This window comes from Dromaius novaehollandiae, chromosome 6 (genome assembly GCF_036370855.1).
Source record: "Dromaius novaehollandiae isolate bDroNov1 chromosome 6, bDroNov1.hap1, whole genome shotgun sequence".
In the NCBI taxonomy this organism is placed as follows: domain Eukaryota; kingdom Metazoa; phylum Chordata; class Aves; order Casuariiformes; family Dromaiidae; genus Dromaius; species Dromaius novaehollandiae.
In genome coordinates, this window is record NC_088103.1 from 29569551 (window position 1) to 29589540 (window position 19990).

The following is a 19990-nucleotide window of genomic DNA, read 5'->3' on the forward strand; positions in this document are numbered from 1 at the left end:
TTTAAGTAGCTGTTGAATTGCCTGGTTAAGTATGAAGATGATACAATAGCTTGGCACAAGCTGTGTTTTGCTAATTCATTCCTAAAGGTAAGCATGAAGCTATATTGATGATCTTCCTTCACTCTTTGGTGCCTGGGCATTCTGAAATTCAACCATGTCTGTTACCTTAAAGCTCTGCATGTGTCCTTGCATATTTAGCTGTGTTTTCAAATGCCTGAGCCTGTTTATAAAGCTGACTTGCACAACAGCTCTTTTTTTGTTAAGAGTATAATTTAAACGATTAAAACATTGTTTTCTAGTGAGTGGTCTCTACAGAGTGTTCTATATAATATTACTAAACAGTTTCAACTCTTAAAACTTTCTCAGCGTTAGTGTACCTGTAGTAAAACTGTTCTGCCAGCAGAGTTTGTTAGACTACTTTGGGACTGTTACCAGCTAGCTACTTGAGCAGTGCAGTTGTTCTGATTTTTTTTGGAAGTCTCTCCTGTGCAATTCCACAGTCTTTGTCACCTCTAAGAGGTCAAAAAAGCTCCTCCTTTCCTATGCCTTCATCCTTAGCAGCTGCTCTTTGACAGTTTGTTAGATTTCAGGTAGGCCTAGTTGTAGCTGAGGCTTTAGTTGACCAGTAGTATCAGCAGAAATGTTAGTGTTTTTAAACAAAAACAAACAAAAAACCCCCCCAAAACTTTGGTCTTGCTGAAGATGCAGGTTCTCCTAGTTAGGATTTTTTTGGTTTGGGGGAGGGGGAGCTTCACTCTCTTGTGTAGTGTATAATTAGACTGTAGTGTTTGAGTATTACAGATTCAGATATATCAAAGCTCCTTTGGAGAGGATGGTTTGGATTGTCTTGGTTTGGTGGGGGGGGGAGAGGGGAAGAGCTTTGCACTGCTGACAGCTGCGAAGACTAGAAAAATCCTGTAACTGATCTGTGTTTGGAGGCAATAAAATTTAAAGTTGCTGTCCACTTTGTATCAAAGTGTTGGAAGATATGAACTGTAAAATCAGTTGGGTTTTCTGTCCCCCAGTATAGGGTGAAGCTTGGGTTCAGGACAGTCTTATAAATGCCTTGAGACAAAATGGGCCGGTGCTATTCTAAGTTGTTGAAACTGATAACTTAGAATTAATGTAAAATTATAAATTTTAGTTGGTGTGTTGCTGTGTTGTAAATCTCAATGTTACGTTTTTTAAGCTAAACCTAAAAACACTGTCATGTTTGTGATCACTGTGCACAAAGTAAGACTGAAATCTGAGAATAAATGATTAGTTGCAGAGTGTTTATGAATTAGGGAATGATTGCTCTTAATATTTTTCTGTTCATGTAATTTTTCCAGACATAACCAATAATGTGAGAAAACATGTACTTCTCAGCATGTGTAGGTGAGAGAATAGCTTCTAGACAATGACATATAATTCAAGTATGAAATTATGGACAAGCAGCAACATCCTATCAGTTGATCTAAGAACTGGATACTGTTCTTGTGTACACTCTGAACATCTACTGTAAGTTTTTGAACACTTACCAATTCCTACAAATTTTGTACTGTATAAAAACAGTTTAAAACATGTAGGAATAAAATCTTACTTGCTCTGCAAGCTTTAAGTGGCTGGCAAAAAGGTCTCTTTTCCTTTTAATGATTCATTGTTTATGCTTAGAGTTGAGTTACATTTGTTTCTGTGTATAAATTATTGAAAAGTCTGCTCAAAAGCATGGGAGCTAATTATCTATAATCAGGCAGTGTTTTTTTGTTATTTCCATTTTCTTGCACATAAGACATCGAATGGATAAAACTTGAATATGAAGAAAAAAGTTCTGCTGTGTTTTTTGAGCAGCTCTTGCATTTTACACCTGCTAAAAACTTGGCCATATTAATGTAATAATTCTTACTGTATTATAAAGCAATTTTTATATAGTCATGAAAGAGTATGGAATTGCAGGCCTGCAGGGGATTTCAGAGTTTGCATCAAATGCTCTGGAAGCATGGGTTTGAGCCAAAGTGATGGTGTGTGGGGTCCCCCCCAGGCAATATGAGTAAAAATATATCTTTAACAATTCCTAGGTCATAGCCTTTCTAAGTCCTGACTTATGCAGTTCTCTGGATAAGTAGTATTGGGTCCATAAGTAGTTCTCTTGTTGTTTTGTTTTTAGCTAATTCAGATTTCAAACGTATACTACTTTTTGTGTGCTTAGGAAACTTAAAAAAAATAAAAATAAATAAGGAGTGAAGGTCTTTCTAATCAGGTGTGTCTTCTCTATATAGCTTTGATGCACAGCACTATCTTATTTTGCTGTTTCAGACTCTTTAGGGTCTCACCTGTGGTTCCAGAGCCTGTTCAGCTCTTAGTGTTTCATCACATGACGTTCCAAATTAGTTTCTTCCAGGTTTGGTTTTAGTCTGTCCTGCCTTTTTGTTTGCCTGTCTTGCTCATTTTTAACCCTGGCTTTTAGCTTTAGCTTCTGCTAGTACTTTAGTATCTCTGGCTTCCACTCATGGTAACTTACTGTGTACTGCTGGGACCATTGCACTGATTTAAGCTGGTGTGTATGTGGGTGACATAAGCATAGAAGTCTTTATCTTTTGGGGCTTCCCTTCATTTGTAAACAAACACCATATGGATTTGTGTACTTGTATGCAAATAAAATGAGAAGCCTGGTATGGGCATCTGCTAGAGATTAAAGATTTTTCTTAGTGACCCTTGATAACAGAGGGGAAGGTAAGGCTTGAGGATGGAGCAGAAACCAACTGTGCACAAGCAGAACTCTTGGTGCAAGCTCAATTGTATCATAGTACATATACAGCGTTTTAATGTGTTTAGTTTGGTCCTTCCATATTTGTTCTAAAAATTCTAGAGTTTTATCATGATCTCTTGTGGGTTTTTTTTTACTTCAGGTATTGCTGGATGATGTGACTTTCAAGGATTTTTTTTTAACTGTTCATATAATAATATCAAAAAAACCTCTCTAGACTGTAGTCTAACTCGGTGCTCATCTGTAGAGTTGATTCCATGCTGGATTCCCTCTCTATAAGCCATTATGTTTCTGTGAAGAAAGGTTATATAGGGTAGAGTGAGGAAGCTCTTGATGACTTAGTGATGGTGATTCTTTCTTTCCTGTTTGCGTTTCATGCTTCCTTGGGTTTAACGCGAGGCAGTTGTCTTTTATCATGTCTAATACCGGATATAAGGATGCTTAATTAAAAAGGGAGGGTGGAGGAAACGCAGTCCTGATTTCCCTTGTTAGTTCTTGTAGCTTTCAAATTGTATTTTGTGAGTGTTTCCCTTTTTTCACAGGTCTTAAAAGACGCATGCAGTGAGAAGATTATTGATTGAAAATGACAATACCCAAGATCATATTATATGTGTAAAGTAAAATTGAAAAAAATGAACAATTTTTTAACTATAAGAAAGTTTGTTTCTAAAAATATATTTAACTTCTCATACTCTAGCAAAACTTAACAGATCACTTGCTGGAACTACTTTATTTGTAGGTTAGTGAGTAAACATTTTAAGCAAGGTCAAAGTTACCCTGCAAGGGAAATAAACCTTTATTCTGAAAGCAAGAAGACTATTCTCTAACTTAAGCATGGTGTTCATTTATTTCTTGGATAACTCTTAGTTCTCTAAGTATTTTACTTGGAAAAGTTCTTGTTTTTGGTGCCGGGTACAAGGCTTCAAGTTCAGCAAAGATTGTATTCCAGTAGTTGCCCACAGGTTTTATTGTCTAACATGATGCAGCCTATTTTGGGTTAGGTTTCTCTGTGTATTAAAGTGAACTTTAAAGAAGCACGCTTGACTAATCGAGTGCAACAGGGATAATGGTAACATGTTTTATGCTCTCTTCTGAGACCATACCCTTGTTTCAGTAGATGATACTGCTTGATTCTGGTAGTCCTCAGTATTGCAGGGTTAACAAGTTGGAGAAGGGTAGGCTTCATGCTGATAACTGTTTTAAATGGCTTGGGTGCAATATTTGACCTTACTCTGCCACTTGAAATTTGTGCATAGATAACTAATAGCTCTGTAAGTAGCAGATCCAGTGAAGCTTGGGTCTCAAGGTAGAGTTTTAATAACTGGATCCTCGACATCTAATAAGAGGTAGGATCATGCTGCAACCTCCCCTTCAGTTGGGATGGGGCAAATGCCTAACAGGATACCTGTCTGCTTTGGTATCTTATTTTTGGTATCTAATTTGGACTAATTATCTTTGAGTTTGCTGTTCCTTTGTTAAACCTCGTTGAAACTGCATTGCTGGACTTGCTGGCTGAACAGTTCAGATAGTTTTTCTAGGCAATCACACTAACTGTACTTTAACAGTGCAGAGTAAGCTGTACATACAAGGACTGTATTTATGTGTCCATCTCAAGTCAGTTGCACTTCATAGCCAGATTTCTGAACTACTGTTGTCTTTTCCTTGTGGTTCTAGTACAATTCACTGTCTCTGTAGCTGATGAGAATACTTGTACTGCATAGCAATTGCCTTTAGCATTCAAAGACTAATTTTCGGGGCTCTCGGTTCCACTGTGGTGGGCGCTTCACAAATGTAGTTAAGTGTATGAGTTTAAAGGCTACAGGTTAGTTTTATAGAGGGAACGGAGAGATCGACCCAAGAATCTATATCTTGTTTTTTAAAATCAGGAGACTAAAGGCAGACATAGGCTTGTGAATACTGTTTCTTAGTGCTGCTGTTAATGCTGGAGTCAAATGGGTGTTGTAGAGAAAAATGGGAAGTAAATAAAGTTGACCACTTAAAATAATACAGTACTATAGCTCAGCAACATCAGAGATTTTCTGTGATGATTCTTCTGTCAGGCTCCTTTGGGATTCAAAGTTGAAGATTAGAAACCCAAGGACATATATTTGGAGTGGGCAGGAGAACAACTTCAGCCAGGTTTTGTTGGGATGTACAAAGCAGTGAAATACTCATAGCCTGTTATTATTGGCACACAGGAGACTTGTAGAAAGGGAAAATAAATATGTGGTTGTGTTGAAAGAGCAATAGCAAAATGGCATCTAGCTTAAAACTAGATTTGAGTGTGAAGTCTTTGGTCCCATAGAAGGAAGACTCGCAAAATGACTCTTTGGTTGCCTGAAAGAAGACATCCCGGGTGGTAAACTACAGTAACTGCAGGTCATGCATAGGATTTGATTGAATTGGGAAAACTACAGAAATCTCTCAAATGAGAGGTAAATTAATTATACCTGGAGGCTGGATGGTGGAGATGTACCCAGCACCTGCTTGCTTTCCTACTTGCTGATTTTTACGGTTGCTTCTATTCAAGTAGGTCAGCTCTCTTTAAGGAGCTCCTGTCCAAATCTGATGACCCAGTTTTTAGTCTGGCTTTAGATGAAACTTAAGTTCAAGCTTGAAGTAATTGTCTCTGGATATTTTCTGGCAACTTCCTCTAGAATTTGGAAATTTGTTGTCCTTTTGGGGGTGGTGTATAGCCAGCTTTAATTGTGAAACAAAGTTATGGGTTCAGGTTGACCAAAAAACCCTCCACAAAATATCAGGTTCCATGTGTCCCCTTCTGACACTTAAACTGGTGAGGTCTAAAGGCATCTTGGATTATCTTAAACAACCACAAGAAGAGTAATTTGAGAAAGAAAAGCAGTGTGTAAGCTAGAAATTATATTGCTAGAAGCTGTGGAAATGGCCAGCATCTTTGAATTACCTTTCTTTTGGAGTGGTGGAACTCTTGCACAAAGTGCAGCAGGCATGAACTGGAATACTTGGAGCAATCTTGCTAAATAAGCAAGAAAACTACCCCTTGTTGCTGCCACTACAGCTCTTTGTCAGCGGAATGATCATAAAAGCCAATAGATTTTTTTTTTTTTTTTTTTTTTAGTGTAATCCAAACAATGTTAGCAATAGATTTCTTGGCATGTGATAGTGGCTTACTTCTGTGACTTCATGTTGTTTCTTTTAATGCTCTTCAAGCCACCTACTTTTTTAAGGTATCATTTGAGAGCATTTCTATGCATTCCAGTGTGCTTATATAAAACTAGTGGAAAAAATGTGCAACTCTTTCACTGGACTTCTGTAAACTAAAGCTTAATTCAGTGAACTAGTTTAATATCTCTATCCCATAGGTCCTTATGACAGAAAGCATTATGAAGTGAATTCTAAAGATTAGACTTCTTTGTAAGAAACTGAAGTTTTCAAGTGGATGTTGAGACTCCATACCAGACTAGCTAATTTCTGGATGTTTTTTCCAGGATACGTGAAACCTATGAATAATCTAAGCAATGACATTGCATATATCAAATCCAGTACACTTTCTACATTTCAGTGAATGTACTTTGGAAGCAGTCACAGATGCTGTTCATTAAAAGGCCATGGCTTTTGTAAGGCTTTACTGTTGTCAGTGACACATCAGAAAATGTGATGCTGCATTAGCTGCCAAAACAACTTGTTAAAGTAGCTTCCTTCCATCTTAAATTATACAGAATGTATTTGTAAACCTCCCATAAATTTCTTTTGGATTAGAATTACTACACAAGGTTTGTCCTGATGAATGATATAAAACTTGACCTGCTTTCTTACTTCCAGAATAAACTGAAACTTGAATGAATATCTACCACTAAATAAAAGTGAAATTGTGTCTTTTTGCTTGTACATTCCTAAAAAGCAAAATAAGCCTTTGCTTAATTCAGTACACTAAAGAATATTAAAAAAGAAAAATTCATAGTGAAGATTATTTTCTGAAAGGCTTGTGTTAATATTGTGGTTGTGTGTTTTTTTAAAAACAAACAAACACCGCTGAAGAGCCTTGAGCATACCTAAAGCTTTTGTACAGACACATTAATTAAAATGTCTTCTGTGTGTTTACACTTGTCTTCCTTTTTAATCTACCAGCTTCCTGGTTTCATCATAAACCAGCTTTGATATGGCAACAGATTGCCATCAGGTTAAAGCTTTACATTTTGCAGCTTGCACAAGTGCTAGGATCAATGAAGCTGAACTGCCAGGTAATGCTGGCAGTATTCCACAGTATGTGCAAAGACCAGGCGGTTATTGCTATGCATATAGGCAGGATACGTGAGCTATTTTGTATTTCAAGAATGGTACTTTGAAATATATCCTCTTGCATACCTGCTTTAGTAGTTCAGACTTCAGGGCAAGACCATAGTATAGTATTTGTTGACATGCTAGTCTTTTGTTATTTTTCTGTTTTGAACAAATAAATATTAATACAGATCTCTGGTTTGGGTATTTTTTACTTTATTTGATTTAGAGGTATCTGAAACATGAGTGGTGTCTCCTGTCTGAGTGGTATGAGGGATAGGAAAAGGTGATTCCTTGAGCACTGTAGCCTCCTTCTAATAGTGTTATGGAGAAGGATGTCCTCTAGAGCAGCTGTAGTGATTTGCAGTGATAATGTGAAAGATGCATTAGCACCCAGGCTAAACCTGTTAATTTTTCAGTCAGAAGTTGGCTTTTATCCCACTGTGGATTAATTTCTTAAATGAAGTTGAACTTAAAAATACGATAGAGCTTCTTGGCTGAGTGTTGGTTCCCTCCACCGGTATGTTAACTTCAGACACTTCTGAACAACAAATGAAAAATTGTGAACTTAGTGGTCTAAGTCAAAGCTGTTATCTGAGGTTTGAGAGAGGAGGGCCATATACTAGAAAGCATTAGGTAAACAGAAACAAGGAGGAAGAGAAATATGTAAGTGAGAAAAAGCATATAATGAGGAATCTTGGAACAGGATTTAGAAGAGGGAGGAAAAGTACAATACTTAAAAGGTATTTCCAGTGAGCTTTGTATTTTTTTTTTTTTTAAACCCTCTTTTTCCCCCACCCCTCTGAAAAATGAAAAACATGCAATTTCAGTACTAGTGGGTATGAAAAAGCTCTAAGAAGCTATTATGGAGTTTCTAATAGAACAGTTGTGTAGGACCTTAATGCATTTTTAAACACTTCCCTTTTGTATACAACGTAAAGCACTGTGAAAGGTGTGCTGTACTTGTGAAATGAGCCTTTGTTATCTATGTAAGCACATTTTTCTATCTTGTGTGGGTTTTTTATTTATTATTCGTATGGATGGAGATGTTCATCCCACTAATGATATACACCCTTGGGATTCATTGAGGACAGTGTCCTTTAAAGATACTGTATCATGGCTTGGCTTTTCATCAATCCTTCCTTCTAGGCCATGTGTCAGGAAATACTCGCCTGCCTGGTGTTGTGTGTGCTTACTTTGTAGGTTGTGCCTTAGCAGGTGGGAGCTAAGATACTGCAGGTCTCTCTGATAGAGCATTGAATTGGGGGAAATGGAGAGCATAACCAGTACTTACTAGAACACCTTGTATTAATTAAGCTATTACTAATAGCAATAGCTTGATTCTATTAATAGTAGGTATCCATACAGCACACAATCATTCTTGCACTCGCTCACTCACAGTTGCTGGGTTGGGACAGCTGCTGGGAGGCTGACCTCAGCTGCTCACTTGGAAGCAGAGGGTTGTACTGATGCACCAGTAGCTTCTAGGTAGGTGTTCAGGAAGTCCCTTGCGGGTCTGTCTTTTTAATCAGGTGCGTATAAAATCCTGTAGCCTTTGTCTGCACATAGCAGCCACTAACTTCTTGAATGTGGTCTGAATTATACCACATGTTGATAGTAATGTGTGCTGGTGGCCTCAAACAGATTTGGCTGAGTCCTGGTGTTCTGAGTTTATCAGTTCTCATGGCTTCTACAGGACTACTAGTCTTGAGCTTATCCATTCTTGGGGGACTTTCACATGTTACCTCTCAGCATGTACTTTTCTCTCTCTCCAGTTTGCTGTTTTCTGGTAGCTATGCATTCAGCTACACACGTAGGTATCTACAGAGCCCATTCATGCAAGTTTGCACAGAGGGGCTCTTCTCACAGAGGCATTTGCTTGTTTCTGAAATCACGTAAGACGTTCTGGTAACTGAAAAGATAGGGTTTGTCTTTGAAAACTATACCATGTCTTACAGACACTGACTGTTCATAATTATAAAACTATGCTTCATAGTCAAACCCTGACAGTACTGGAATTTGAGTGACTGTGCGCTTTTCAGGCAAATTACAGTTGTTGGCGCATGCTACTTCTATCTGGGCAAAGCCAGAAGACTGTTTTCTATGCACAAATATGAATACAGTCCACCTGAGAAGGAAATGTATTTCAATATAAAGAAAATGCTTCAATTGAAGAATAAATTTGGGAATCTCTTCCCAGAGGACTGAAGTGTTACAAGTGTGAAGGTACAAGGTTAGCTAGTTAGTGCTACACAAAACCCAATTCCAATAAAAGTGCTTCACGAAGTAATCCTAAAGTGTGGTAGCTTATGCAAGTCTTCACAGGGGGATCTAGTGCTCTGTATGCTCAGAGGTCAACATGTAAGCATCCTGAGTAACAGCCTAAGACTGCTTATACTTAATCCCTGTACCTATTATTCAAAAGTTTCTGGATAGTAACTTTCTAATAGTCAAGACTAATGCACTGCTTTTATTTTCAAAGCACTCATACATAATATGCTCTGTGGGAGCTTTTGGTCCAAGTCAAATAGCGCAGCCACACATCTAGACAAATTGTTGCTGCTGTGACCTTGTGATGGTCGGCTTTCGAAGAAATGATTGAGCAATGCAGTCATCTGCCTGTTCGAATGTAATTGCTTTAGGCACTGGCAAAGGATATTTGCTAAACTGAAGCTGTGTGCGTGTTCCCCAGTTTTCTAGTCTGTGTTATGAAAGTTAGACTTTTAACAAAGCTTTTGGAAAATGCTAGTTGAAATAGTAGTTTTGCCACTTTATTTTATAAACCTGTATGCCACGTAGCAGCCTGCTGCTGTTTCCCTTTCAGTTCTCCAAATAGCACCATGATAAGATACACTGAAACAAACCCCAAACAAAAGTCTTTAAGAGCTGCTGTGTGCTACTAACGTACATTGGAGGAAGTGTCCAATATTACTAAATGAGCTTTGATGATAAAAGCAGTTAAGTAGCTTAGAAGTCAGAGGTAAAACTGAATGCTAAGAATGAATATAAATATCAAAGCACATGTAATGAAGACTGCTTCAAGTTAACTTTTTTAAGTGTGAGGGAGAACTAAGAAAGATACGCATTTGCTGAGCAGTGAATCTTTACAAGGTCAGCTTGGTTTAAACAAATGTAAATAGGTTTGAATATCACTGTTTATATGCTTATAATAAAAACAACAACACTCCTGTCTTTTCAGAAACTTTTTCACTAAAAGGACAAAGGAACTCAAACCAGCTGTCCAAAGTGCTCCTGGTTGGAAGTTGTTTGGAAAAGTCCCACCCAGGGAAAATCTTCAGAAAGATTCCAAAATAATTCAGCAGGTGAGTAAACATCACACAATTCTAGGTATAAAACTTCTAAAAGTAAATGCATAGATATTGCAGTTCTCTGTTGCGGTGATCTCTGTCTCTCCTGTACAGCCGTAGAGTGCTCTGGGAGGACTCTTTGGGGCTCTGTCTAAAGAATAGTAGCTACTGATAAAAGGGAGTTGGAACTATATGACTATCTAGTACGATCTCGAGTACATCCCGTACTTACAAAAAGTTGATACTTGTTCAAAAAATGTTTAAACTGTTCAGATCAAGAAGCGAGAGCTTGTATTAATTTTTCCATAAAAATTTGCCTTATTTTAACATGGTATGATAAGATTGAGGTGGTAAAGTGATTGTGAAATGCTCTAGACATCCATTATGAGATTCAGTTTGGAGTTGCTCTTGCCTGCTTTTGTGCAATAAAACCATATTTGTACTTCTCTGTACAATTTTTCTTCAGAAAACATTCGTTCTCCTAAAGCATTCTTTTATATTCTAGTCTTACAAAACCATTGAGTTTTTTTGTTGTTTTTTTTCTTTTTTCCTTTAGAGCTAACTCATCTTCCCAAAGTCCTTACTTTTTGGCCTGTAAAACTTGCTGTCTGAGTAAGTTGTGAGAAATTGCTAAGAATTATGAAATGTAATCTCACTTCATCTAGACTTTTGGTCTCATTTCAAGTATTTTGGTTTGAAAATAGTTATAATACTGTAAGTAGAAATTACTTTTGGAGTTACTGGTGTATCACAGAAAAGTAATTCTGATTTCCTTTACCTGATACTAAGCTGTGCTATTGTATCATTCTGTATATTCATTCTTGTGGAGTATGTCTTTAATTTGTCAAAATATCATTAATAAAGCTGCATAGCCTTTCAAGATGAGTAACTGGTAATGTATCATTAACTTAATTCTAACATACAATCCTGAAGTTGAAACACATGTTGACATAAGAAATTTGTATGCCTCTTGTGCTGATGAAAACAGTAAGTCCTTGAGTCCCTTGAGAGTTGCTGTCTCTGTGTCTCCTTTCTTATAATTCCACATTAGCTGATGTATCTGGCAGGCGCAAAAGGCTACGGATGAAGCTGTGTTCATTCAGTCTTCTAGAAAGAGGTTTATGGCAAAGAAGGCCTTTTGGGAGCTGCTAAAGTGAAAAATGTTCCTTTTGATGGGCTCCCATGTAATGGGGCATATCATAAAGTGAAATGTTTTAGGAAAGTGAGAAAATAATTATGTGAGATTACAGCAAGTGCTATTTACTCTGAAGTAAACTAGATGTCTTTTCAATACACTTTCAAATACAATTTTCCTTTGTTTAAATGTTTTTGCTTTTGGGGGAAGGGGGAGTGTTCTTAGTTTACTTGCTGATGAATGCTGTTGGCTTTGTGCTGTGAAAGCACTGTGCTAAGAATCCAGATGTCTCCTCCATCCTGAGAAATGGAGTGTATGCATAATGCTTACCAATTATCTGCTTCCCTTTTTCTAATAATGAAGGTGTTTGTTCAAGAGACAAATCATAATCTGCAAAAACAGTTTTATTTTCTTCTTCTGTTGTCTCTCAGTGACTATTTTTCTTTTAAAATGTAGGGTGCCCACTCTTTTAAGTGGCAGAAAAGAGAATATATTAAAACAACTTGTCTTTAAATGTGACCGAATTCATCCTAGCCACTAGTCATACTGGTTGTCAGATCAGGGTTACTTTTGCATTTATATGATCTGAGTAATGTATGGGTTATAGCTAATAATTTTGGCTTCTAATTTAGATAAAGCATATGTGACCACCCGCTTTAAGCTATTCAGTTATCAAAGGGGATTCAGACTGACTTCATACTCTGAACAGAAGCTGAGAATATTTAATTTTTTTCTCTTAAATCTGGAGAGCTGACCCTTTCATGCATATGTTATTAAAATTTACAATACAGTTCCATGTGCATATGTCTTTTTAAAGAAAAGTGAATAGCTTCTTTTCTTGATAATGTTCAAATTTGCTAATCTGGATTGGATCTGAATGAATTAGGGCATGTTTCATTATTGAGGATCAATGGAAAATTGTATCTCCACTTTAAAATGGCTGACCAAGGTTCCTAAACTAAAATTCCTCACTGTGCAGGAGATTCAACTAAAGTGCATTTAGGCAAGATTGCAATTGTAAGTCATCTAAGAAATTGATACAAATATGATGAAGGCTGATAACTTCTTTTCACAATTACTTCAGTGAATCTGACAGAATAAATTGTATCCTACACGGAATATCTCTACAAACTTCCATGTTGCCTTTGTAAATTCAAAGTCAAGTAAGCAAAATGACCAAAACTGTGGCTTTTTTTCCCCTCATCTCTGGCCAGTGATGGCTACTGACTCATCACCTGCTGGTGTCAAATGAAGTTCTGAGTTTAAGGCTGTTTAGATAGAATGGGCTTAAGCTGCAGACAAGTCACCTCTGAAGGAGTTTGACAGTAGGTTACCGTAAGCAACAAATTTTGCCACTCCTGAACTGGTGTGGAGTCTCCAGAGTTGGACACGAAGTTCCGTGGTGTTGCTGATGCTAATGGCCAGCTTTGGGAGAATGCACATAAACTCAGTATTGAGTCAGCATCATTCAGGTAAGATGAGGTCTTGTAAGAAGCCCTTTTGCAGGAAAACTAAATCATGGCAGGAGAAACTCAGTAATAATAAAAGTCTCTTGGTTAAGGGTAATGTCCAAGTCAAAGCTTTCTGGCAATATTGCAAAGTTTTTGAAGGACTTACCTATTAGTAGATTAGCAAAAAATACATACCCTACTATATGAATAGATTCATACAGTCAGAGGGATGGTAGAGTTTGCATTCCATGTTAAGATTAAGTTAACCAACCTAAAGTTTTTGGGTTTCCTATGTGATATTTTGGAATCGGTATCCTGTTACTACTTTAACACACATATTGCTTAGGCTTCTTGTAAAAGGATGTGCTTAGTTTTCCATGTGACATCCCCTCTGGGGGGAGGGCTACAGAGGGCAGGTAGAACAGGGCCAGTTTGATCTGAGTCTAAATGTTTTAGTTTGGTTCAGTTTACCTGAAATATATCTTTGGAATAACTTGCCATTCACTTGCATCCAATTATAGAGGCACAGAATCATCAGTTTTTCATGCTTTTTGTGTTGTCTTCCTTTATGGATTAAGCTCACTAGCCTACCTCCTCCAGCTCGTGCAGCATCACTTCTGCCAGTCAGAGTTGTATGGTAATGGTTTGTCATAGGGGAGATGGTCCTGCTTGGCAATCCAGTATAAACCCCTTGAACTGTAGCCTATGGAAGATGCTACAGAAGTGCAATATGATGCTGATTTTTGTGTTGCCTTCTTCAGACAAACTGATTTTGTTGTTGTTTTTTTTTGTGCTAGGAAAAAGTTACTTGCCCAAGACTAGATTTCTGTTTAAAACTGAATCCTGTGTTTAAAAAAACTTTTTTTGAAGCATCAGAGTTCTTCTAGCTTTTGAAAATTTTAAACTTGAGTATTTTGCTCAGTGCTGCTATTTGCTAAGTAATGTGCCTCTTCTGTGAGTCTTAAAATTTCCGTGTTTCCATCCTTGCTCTTGCAGTCTCTTTTGTTATCTCTCTGTTTTAGTGAGGATGACATAGTAAATCAGTTTCATTTAAATTAGAATAAATATTTGTGGCTCCCAGTCAGCTGCCCTATCAACTAGACAGTGCTATATTTGCCTCTACAAAGAAGTCAGGTATTTAATTTGAGATACTGCTTCAGATACTTCTTGGACAATGACACTAGCAGGTCCTGCCTTCAGAGAATGTCTAATGAAAATTACTTTACAGTATTTCTTTGCAGATTTCTAAGCATATATGGAGGAAGACAAAACTTCTTGTCATAAAGCAACCTGCAGGGATTGCCAGTTTAGAAGATGATAGTCTGCTTTGCAGCTGTGCTGCTGTTCATATGCTTTAGGCGAGATGCTCTAGCTCAAACTGGGTCAGAGGCTGCAAGTCTTTGGCAGCTGCCTCTCCCAGCTCTCAGCTGCTGGCGCATTCGGCTCTCACTGGATTTAGAGCTGCCCAAGCAGGATGTGATTGAGGCCAACTCTTTTGCTGGACATCTCCCTCCTCTGGGCTTCCTTCCTTCACTGTTTTTAAAAAAGAGAAAATAGCAACTCCTTAGAATTTCAAATGTCAAATGCACTTGATGGTTTTAGGAAGTGCCTTTTTTCCATGAACTGCAACTAATAAAGCTGGCTGTTATAAGAAGTATGGTATCATTAATGCTGTCTGATAAATTCAGTAGCCTAAGCAGTTTTATGTGCAAACTGAAAAGAGCTATTTTAATACAGAAGTATTTAAAGCTGAAGCTGATTTGTAGGATCATGTGTAATACTTTGGTATGTATTGATTAAAGTGCAAGATCTGTTTTAAGATGGAAACTCCATTTCATCTTTGCTTAAACAAATGAGGTTTTAAAGACTAATATTCAGACTCATTTTGATCATAGGTTCAGCTCTTGCTTTTATTAAAGCAGATCTGAATCTTTTTATTAATTTTTTTAAAAGCACGGATTTTTTTCTAAAATAAGCCCAAGTTAAAGTGAATCTGGTAAATATCTGACTTTAGTCTTGCAGTGCATATTTCCACATTTTTGAGTTTACTGTTTTCATTGACTACTGTCAGTGGGAGCTGACAGTATTTAAATATGAAAAGCTGCCCCCCCCCCCCCCCCGGTATAAGGGGAGGGAAGGAGCTTCAGTGATTTCGAATTGCTTATTCAGAAGTGGAATAAAAACCATTTTTTTTTTCCCAAAAGCTTTCACTTTGTCTGCAGAAATGGAAGGTGTTAGAGGACCAGTTAAATATTAACTATGGGTTAGATGCCTGGGTCACTGTCCTCCAACTGACATCTGAAAACTTTTTTTTTTTTTTTTTTTTTTTTTTTTTGGACACTTATGAAATCTTGAGAAAGATACTGTACCTGAGGGCTATTGAACTGTAAGTGTTTTGATTTGCATACTTTCCTGTCTCATTATCTCTGGTCTGAAATCTAATGGCAAAATGGCAGAACTCCCATGGTCTCCCAGGGGCAGGAGTTGTCTGAGGTTCCTCTTTGGAGGAACAGATGCGTTTTGAATCAGTTTTCATACAACTCAGACCTTCCAACTTGCAGCGTTAACTCTTCCCTCGAATCTTTGTAGTTTCAGTTCAGCTGTGTACAAAGCTGCTCTTTAATGCTTAGAAAGTGTGTATGACCCGATTGTCAACAAGTCTGAGCACTGAATATCTTTGAAAGTGATGGGTAAATACAATACTGGCAGCTCTTTCATGAAAGAATGGCTCTCAAGCATATTCTTATCTAGATGGAGGTCACATTGGCTCATCTTGCGCAGTCCTGCTGCAAAGAAGAGAAGAGATGTGAATTCTGCCTGTATAGCACCTATGGGTGGAAACACATTGGTAACAAATTCCTTTGATATCAGGGCAGACAAATATGGGTATTAGATCTTACAAGGGACATGTAACATTGGAATGACAGCTTGTTTACTGGTAGCCTTGAGAAGGCTGTGATACTTTTATTTTTTGCAGATGTAGTAGCTCTCAGATCCTCTAGAAGTTTCTACAGTCCTTCCTGTGGAAGCTGGAATCTTCAGAGTCATGTATCTAGTAGTAAAATGTTATGCTACAGGTGGAATGAAAGTGTTATGTTTAAAACTATTTCAAAGACACTTCCCAGCGTTTTAGGCTTTTGCAATGATTATTTTGTCTCTAAAATGATAAAGAAGCTGGTAGGACCTCAGTGGGAAAAGTGCCTCTTCCTTTGTCTGCACAAAGGACCTAAAACATGGTGGCGTGATAGCAAAATCAGTATTCAAGCAGGCTATATCAATTCCAAAAGAATTAGATTGAGCAAAAAGATTGCCTTCCAGGTGGTAAAAATGCTGCCTTTCATATCCTCTCTCTCTCTCTCTCTCTCTCTCTCTCTCTCTCTCTCTCTCTCTCTCTCTCTCTCTCTCTCTGTGTGTGTGTGTGTGTCTTTTTTTTTTTTTCTCCTCCTTCCCCCTAACTATAAGGTCATGTTGATGCTAAATCTGAAGATGGAGCTTATCAGCTTCCTCAGGCTCTACTTCAGTACAAAAGAGAAAATAGCATAGCAAGGGAGAAAGAATTTAAAATGCTTTTTCAGTCTGGGGAATGTATGGTACAAGAAGCTTGCAGATGTGTTCAGAAATACCAGGGAAATCATAATAAAGGGCTTACTTTCTCTTCCTTGTTGCTTCTCTTTTCCTTCTGTTGCTTTCTCTTCCTTCTTGCTGTTATATAATGCATAAAATCTTAAGCAGTAAAAATCTCTAATCTAATTTAAAATCTCCAGTGTAATATTTAAAATGGCTTTTTCTTTGCCACCCTTCTTAAGCTTGACTTCTGCACTAAAAAATCAGGCTCTATCTCGAGTGGAAGACTGTAGAGCTTTGGTTGTACGGGGTCAGCTGTAGTAAGGTTTGCTTTTGCCTCATCCTCTTGTTCAGATGTGTTTGGATGAATTTCAGGTTGCTCTTCAGAATCTTTTATCTGTCATTTTGAAGTGACTATTTCAAAGCCTTACAAATGTATTATCTTGGTTCTTACCAGCTCACCAGTGAGACTGAAGTGTGATACAGTTTTGAGCTTTCAATTTAGAAATACCAATTATAGCAGGGGGGTAGGTGGGGTAGGACTTAGACCCACTCTGAGTGCTATTTAATACAGATTTCTGTTCTCTCATGTTAAATAAAAACAAAACACTTAACTTTCAAACAGAACTTCCATGTTAACTTTAGTGTTTGTTTTCCTGCCAAATGTTGTCAAAGTTCAGTCTTGATGACTTGCATCGTTCACACACACACACACACACACACACACACACACACACACACACACACACACACACGCACACACCTTCCACCAGTAAATAGTCCATTTTTAAGTATTATTTTCAACTTTAAAGCTAGCTAGTTTTTAGGTGGTGATATAGTTGGGAGTGAAATGTGTTCTGTGACAAGTTGAATGAAAGCCAGGCGCTCATGATTCATTTTCAGAGCAAACAGGACTTCTGGAATGTCTGTATATAGACAATGTTTTGTTCTTTCCCCTTTAACAGTGTATCTGCCAAGGTAGGGTAAGTGAAAGGAGAGTAACTGTTTTGGGTGGTGTGGGCTAGAGAAAGACATTTCAGTGAGTATTATCTGTCATTCACTTGACAAAGGTGCTATGATTGTGGAGGAAAAGGTCTACCATTGGGCACAGGTGTTAATTGTAGAAAAGAATGTAAAATTTCAATTAAAATGGAGAAATAATCCAGTAGGAATCTGTACATAAGCTGCACAAGTATGAAGTCTCTATGATTTTTTTGTGTGTATTTTGAGGGCTGGAGAAGGAGGAACAGCCACATATTTCAAACATCAAGTATAAATATTCTACATATAAATTTAAATTTTGGCTTGCATGTTGCTATATTTTAATGGTCTTTTTCTTCACTTATTCACTAAGGCTTTGCTTCTGTTTTTCTCATTAGGATGACAGTTCTGGCAGTCTTGCGTCAATATCTGCTCTCAGTCTATTAAACACAGGGGTATGGAATTTAATATTTTTTTTCTAGTTGCATTCAGTGCCATGCATGGGACTGTATAGCACTCATTAAAAATAGAACATCACATTTTCACAGTAGCATGAATATTTTATGGCACTAACCATCAACTCATTAGCTACCATTAGTTTAAAAAAGAAAAAAACCTCACACATGAATCTCACTAACAACTTGAAAAGTGATAGAGTATTATTGTTGTTTATTAATATTGCTTGTTCCTGAATAGCAGGAGATAGAAAGTAAATTCCTGTTAAGCTCTAGTGTTACCCATGTCTGCTGTGCCTCTTTGCTTAATGATAGAAGTTGTTAAAACAATTTAATTCATCATATTTCTGAACACCTTGTGTTGGCCTGGAAAATCGATATTCTAGAATCTTTTCTTCCCTGTTACTAAGTCACTCAAGCTATTAATGGTGGTGCTTCAGTTCCAGTTGTTTTTAATCATATTTTCAAAATATGAAGTTGGAAACCTAGTAAATGTAACTGTTGAAACTTTCTCATTATATGTAGTTATACCTCCCTGATGCTGTAACTGGTATGCATCTGAAACTGGTCTAGTGTGCATACTTGTTACTTTGAAAATTCTTAAAGTAACCCCACAGCCTTTGTTAAACAGGAGTAGTGCTGCTTTGCTTTTTGGACTTGCAGAACTGTTACTCTGGTTTCATGAAATAAAGCAATATAAGTAACCGTTAGCTGATATGTGATGCCTGTTGTTCGTGTTGCATAGTCCGATCACTCTTATCTCTTCCATACTGGGTCAAGAAGCCCCTGGTTTCATGCCTTCTTGTAAGCAACAAGAGATGAAACTTGGCACTCCTTGTGAGAAACCCAATTGAAGGAAAAAAGCTAAATCAACAACCGAAGGTGGCTGATGTCACTTTGAGAGCTGGGAGCTTGACCTAGAAACCTCCTCAATGTCTATTTGGGATTTGATACATAGGATTTGTTCTCTCCTACTGTGCAAAGATTAGTATTTTCCTTCTCCTCTTCAGTATAGGTTTTTCTTATATCACATGCATGTCATGGAAGAATTTACTGTTGTGTTTGTCCTGGTAGCTTCTGGCATCTCAGTTCTGAGGAAACATGTAGTTTCAGACTTGCAGGATTTTTTCAGTGAAGTCTGTTCTTGCTATAAGCACCTTTTGCTTTAATCACCTTGCAACCAGTGCTAGTTCAGCAATTTTAACAAGATTTAACTCTTGGGGGTTTTGAGGGGGTGGAGGGAGTCTGTAGGCATTAGCAGAAATTCTTTGAGGACAATACATAAATTGATTCTCTAAAAAAGTGACGTAGGAAGGCGTCTCCTGGAGGTTCTATTAACGCTTCCGTTCTTGGGCGATTTAACTGTTCTTGAATTGAAGGGAAATAATCTTTGTGGCGATAGTTCTAGGAAGCTGTGCAACACTGTCAGAATAATGTTATGGATGTTTTTAGAGGCCCATGTGTTCTGCAGAGCCACATGTGTATATGTAGAGGGGAGAGGTTTCAAAAACTCTAGCAGAATGTGTGCCAGTCCCTGGTGTTTCCTCAACAGAACTTGCAACTGACTGAAGGGTCAGGATTTTGGGGGGAGTGAACCATGTTAAAAGAAACTGATACACTGGATCAGTGCTCTGTTTAATTGGATTATTAATGTGGCTTGATATCTACTTTTAAATAGAGACAACACTTAGAATAGAACTTATTTCATGGTGCTGCCTATCACTGTCAGTTTTCCCCTAGTGTACTTAAAACAAAACATAGTTGGATCTGTAGCGTTTAATTGGTACAATTGGTACTTATCTGTCTCTTGGGAGTTTGTCTGTAATTCAAGGATTCTTGTCACTCATTTGTAGGAGTTCAGTTTTTGTTGTTTGGTCCGAGCTAGATCAAAACTTATCCCAGCAAGATGCATGTTAATTTTATATTATTTATTAGTAGTGTTGCCAAACGTACTGCTTTTCCTTTAAAGCTGTATAGTGTTTGGCACTAAAGAGGAAAGTTTGTTTTCTAAAATTGAATCATTATGTCCACATCTAGTAAAGTATTTTATCTGACTAGTGTGCCCTACTTCACATAGGGTCAACTAATGCTTG

General features: G+C 37.6%; 1 protein-coding gene across 3 annotated transcripts in view; it reads left to right on the forward strand.

The window, feature by feature from the left end:
- TBC1D12 (TBC1 domain family member 12) overlaps nt 1-19990 on the forward strand; it is a 51289-nt gene that overhangs the window by 9627 nt on the left and 21672 nt on the right. Inside the window, exons 1-3 of one of the 3 annotated variants that reach the window (XM_026094136.2) lie at nt 1382-1500; nt 10203-10326; nt 17841-17897. In XM_026094136.2, the coding sequence (XP_025949921.1) occupies nt 1400-1500; nt 10203-10326; nt 17841-17897 (282 nt within the window). In that variant the 5' untranslated portion in view covers nt 1382-1399. Of the gene's footprint in view, nt 1-1381; nt 1501-10202; nt 10327-17840; nt 17898-19990 lie in introns of those variants that run through there. The other 2 variants (XM_064514036.1, XM_064514037.1) reach the window with 2 other exon arrangements.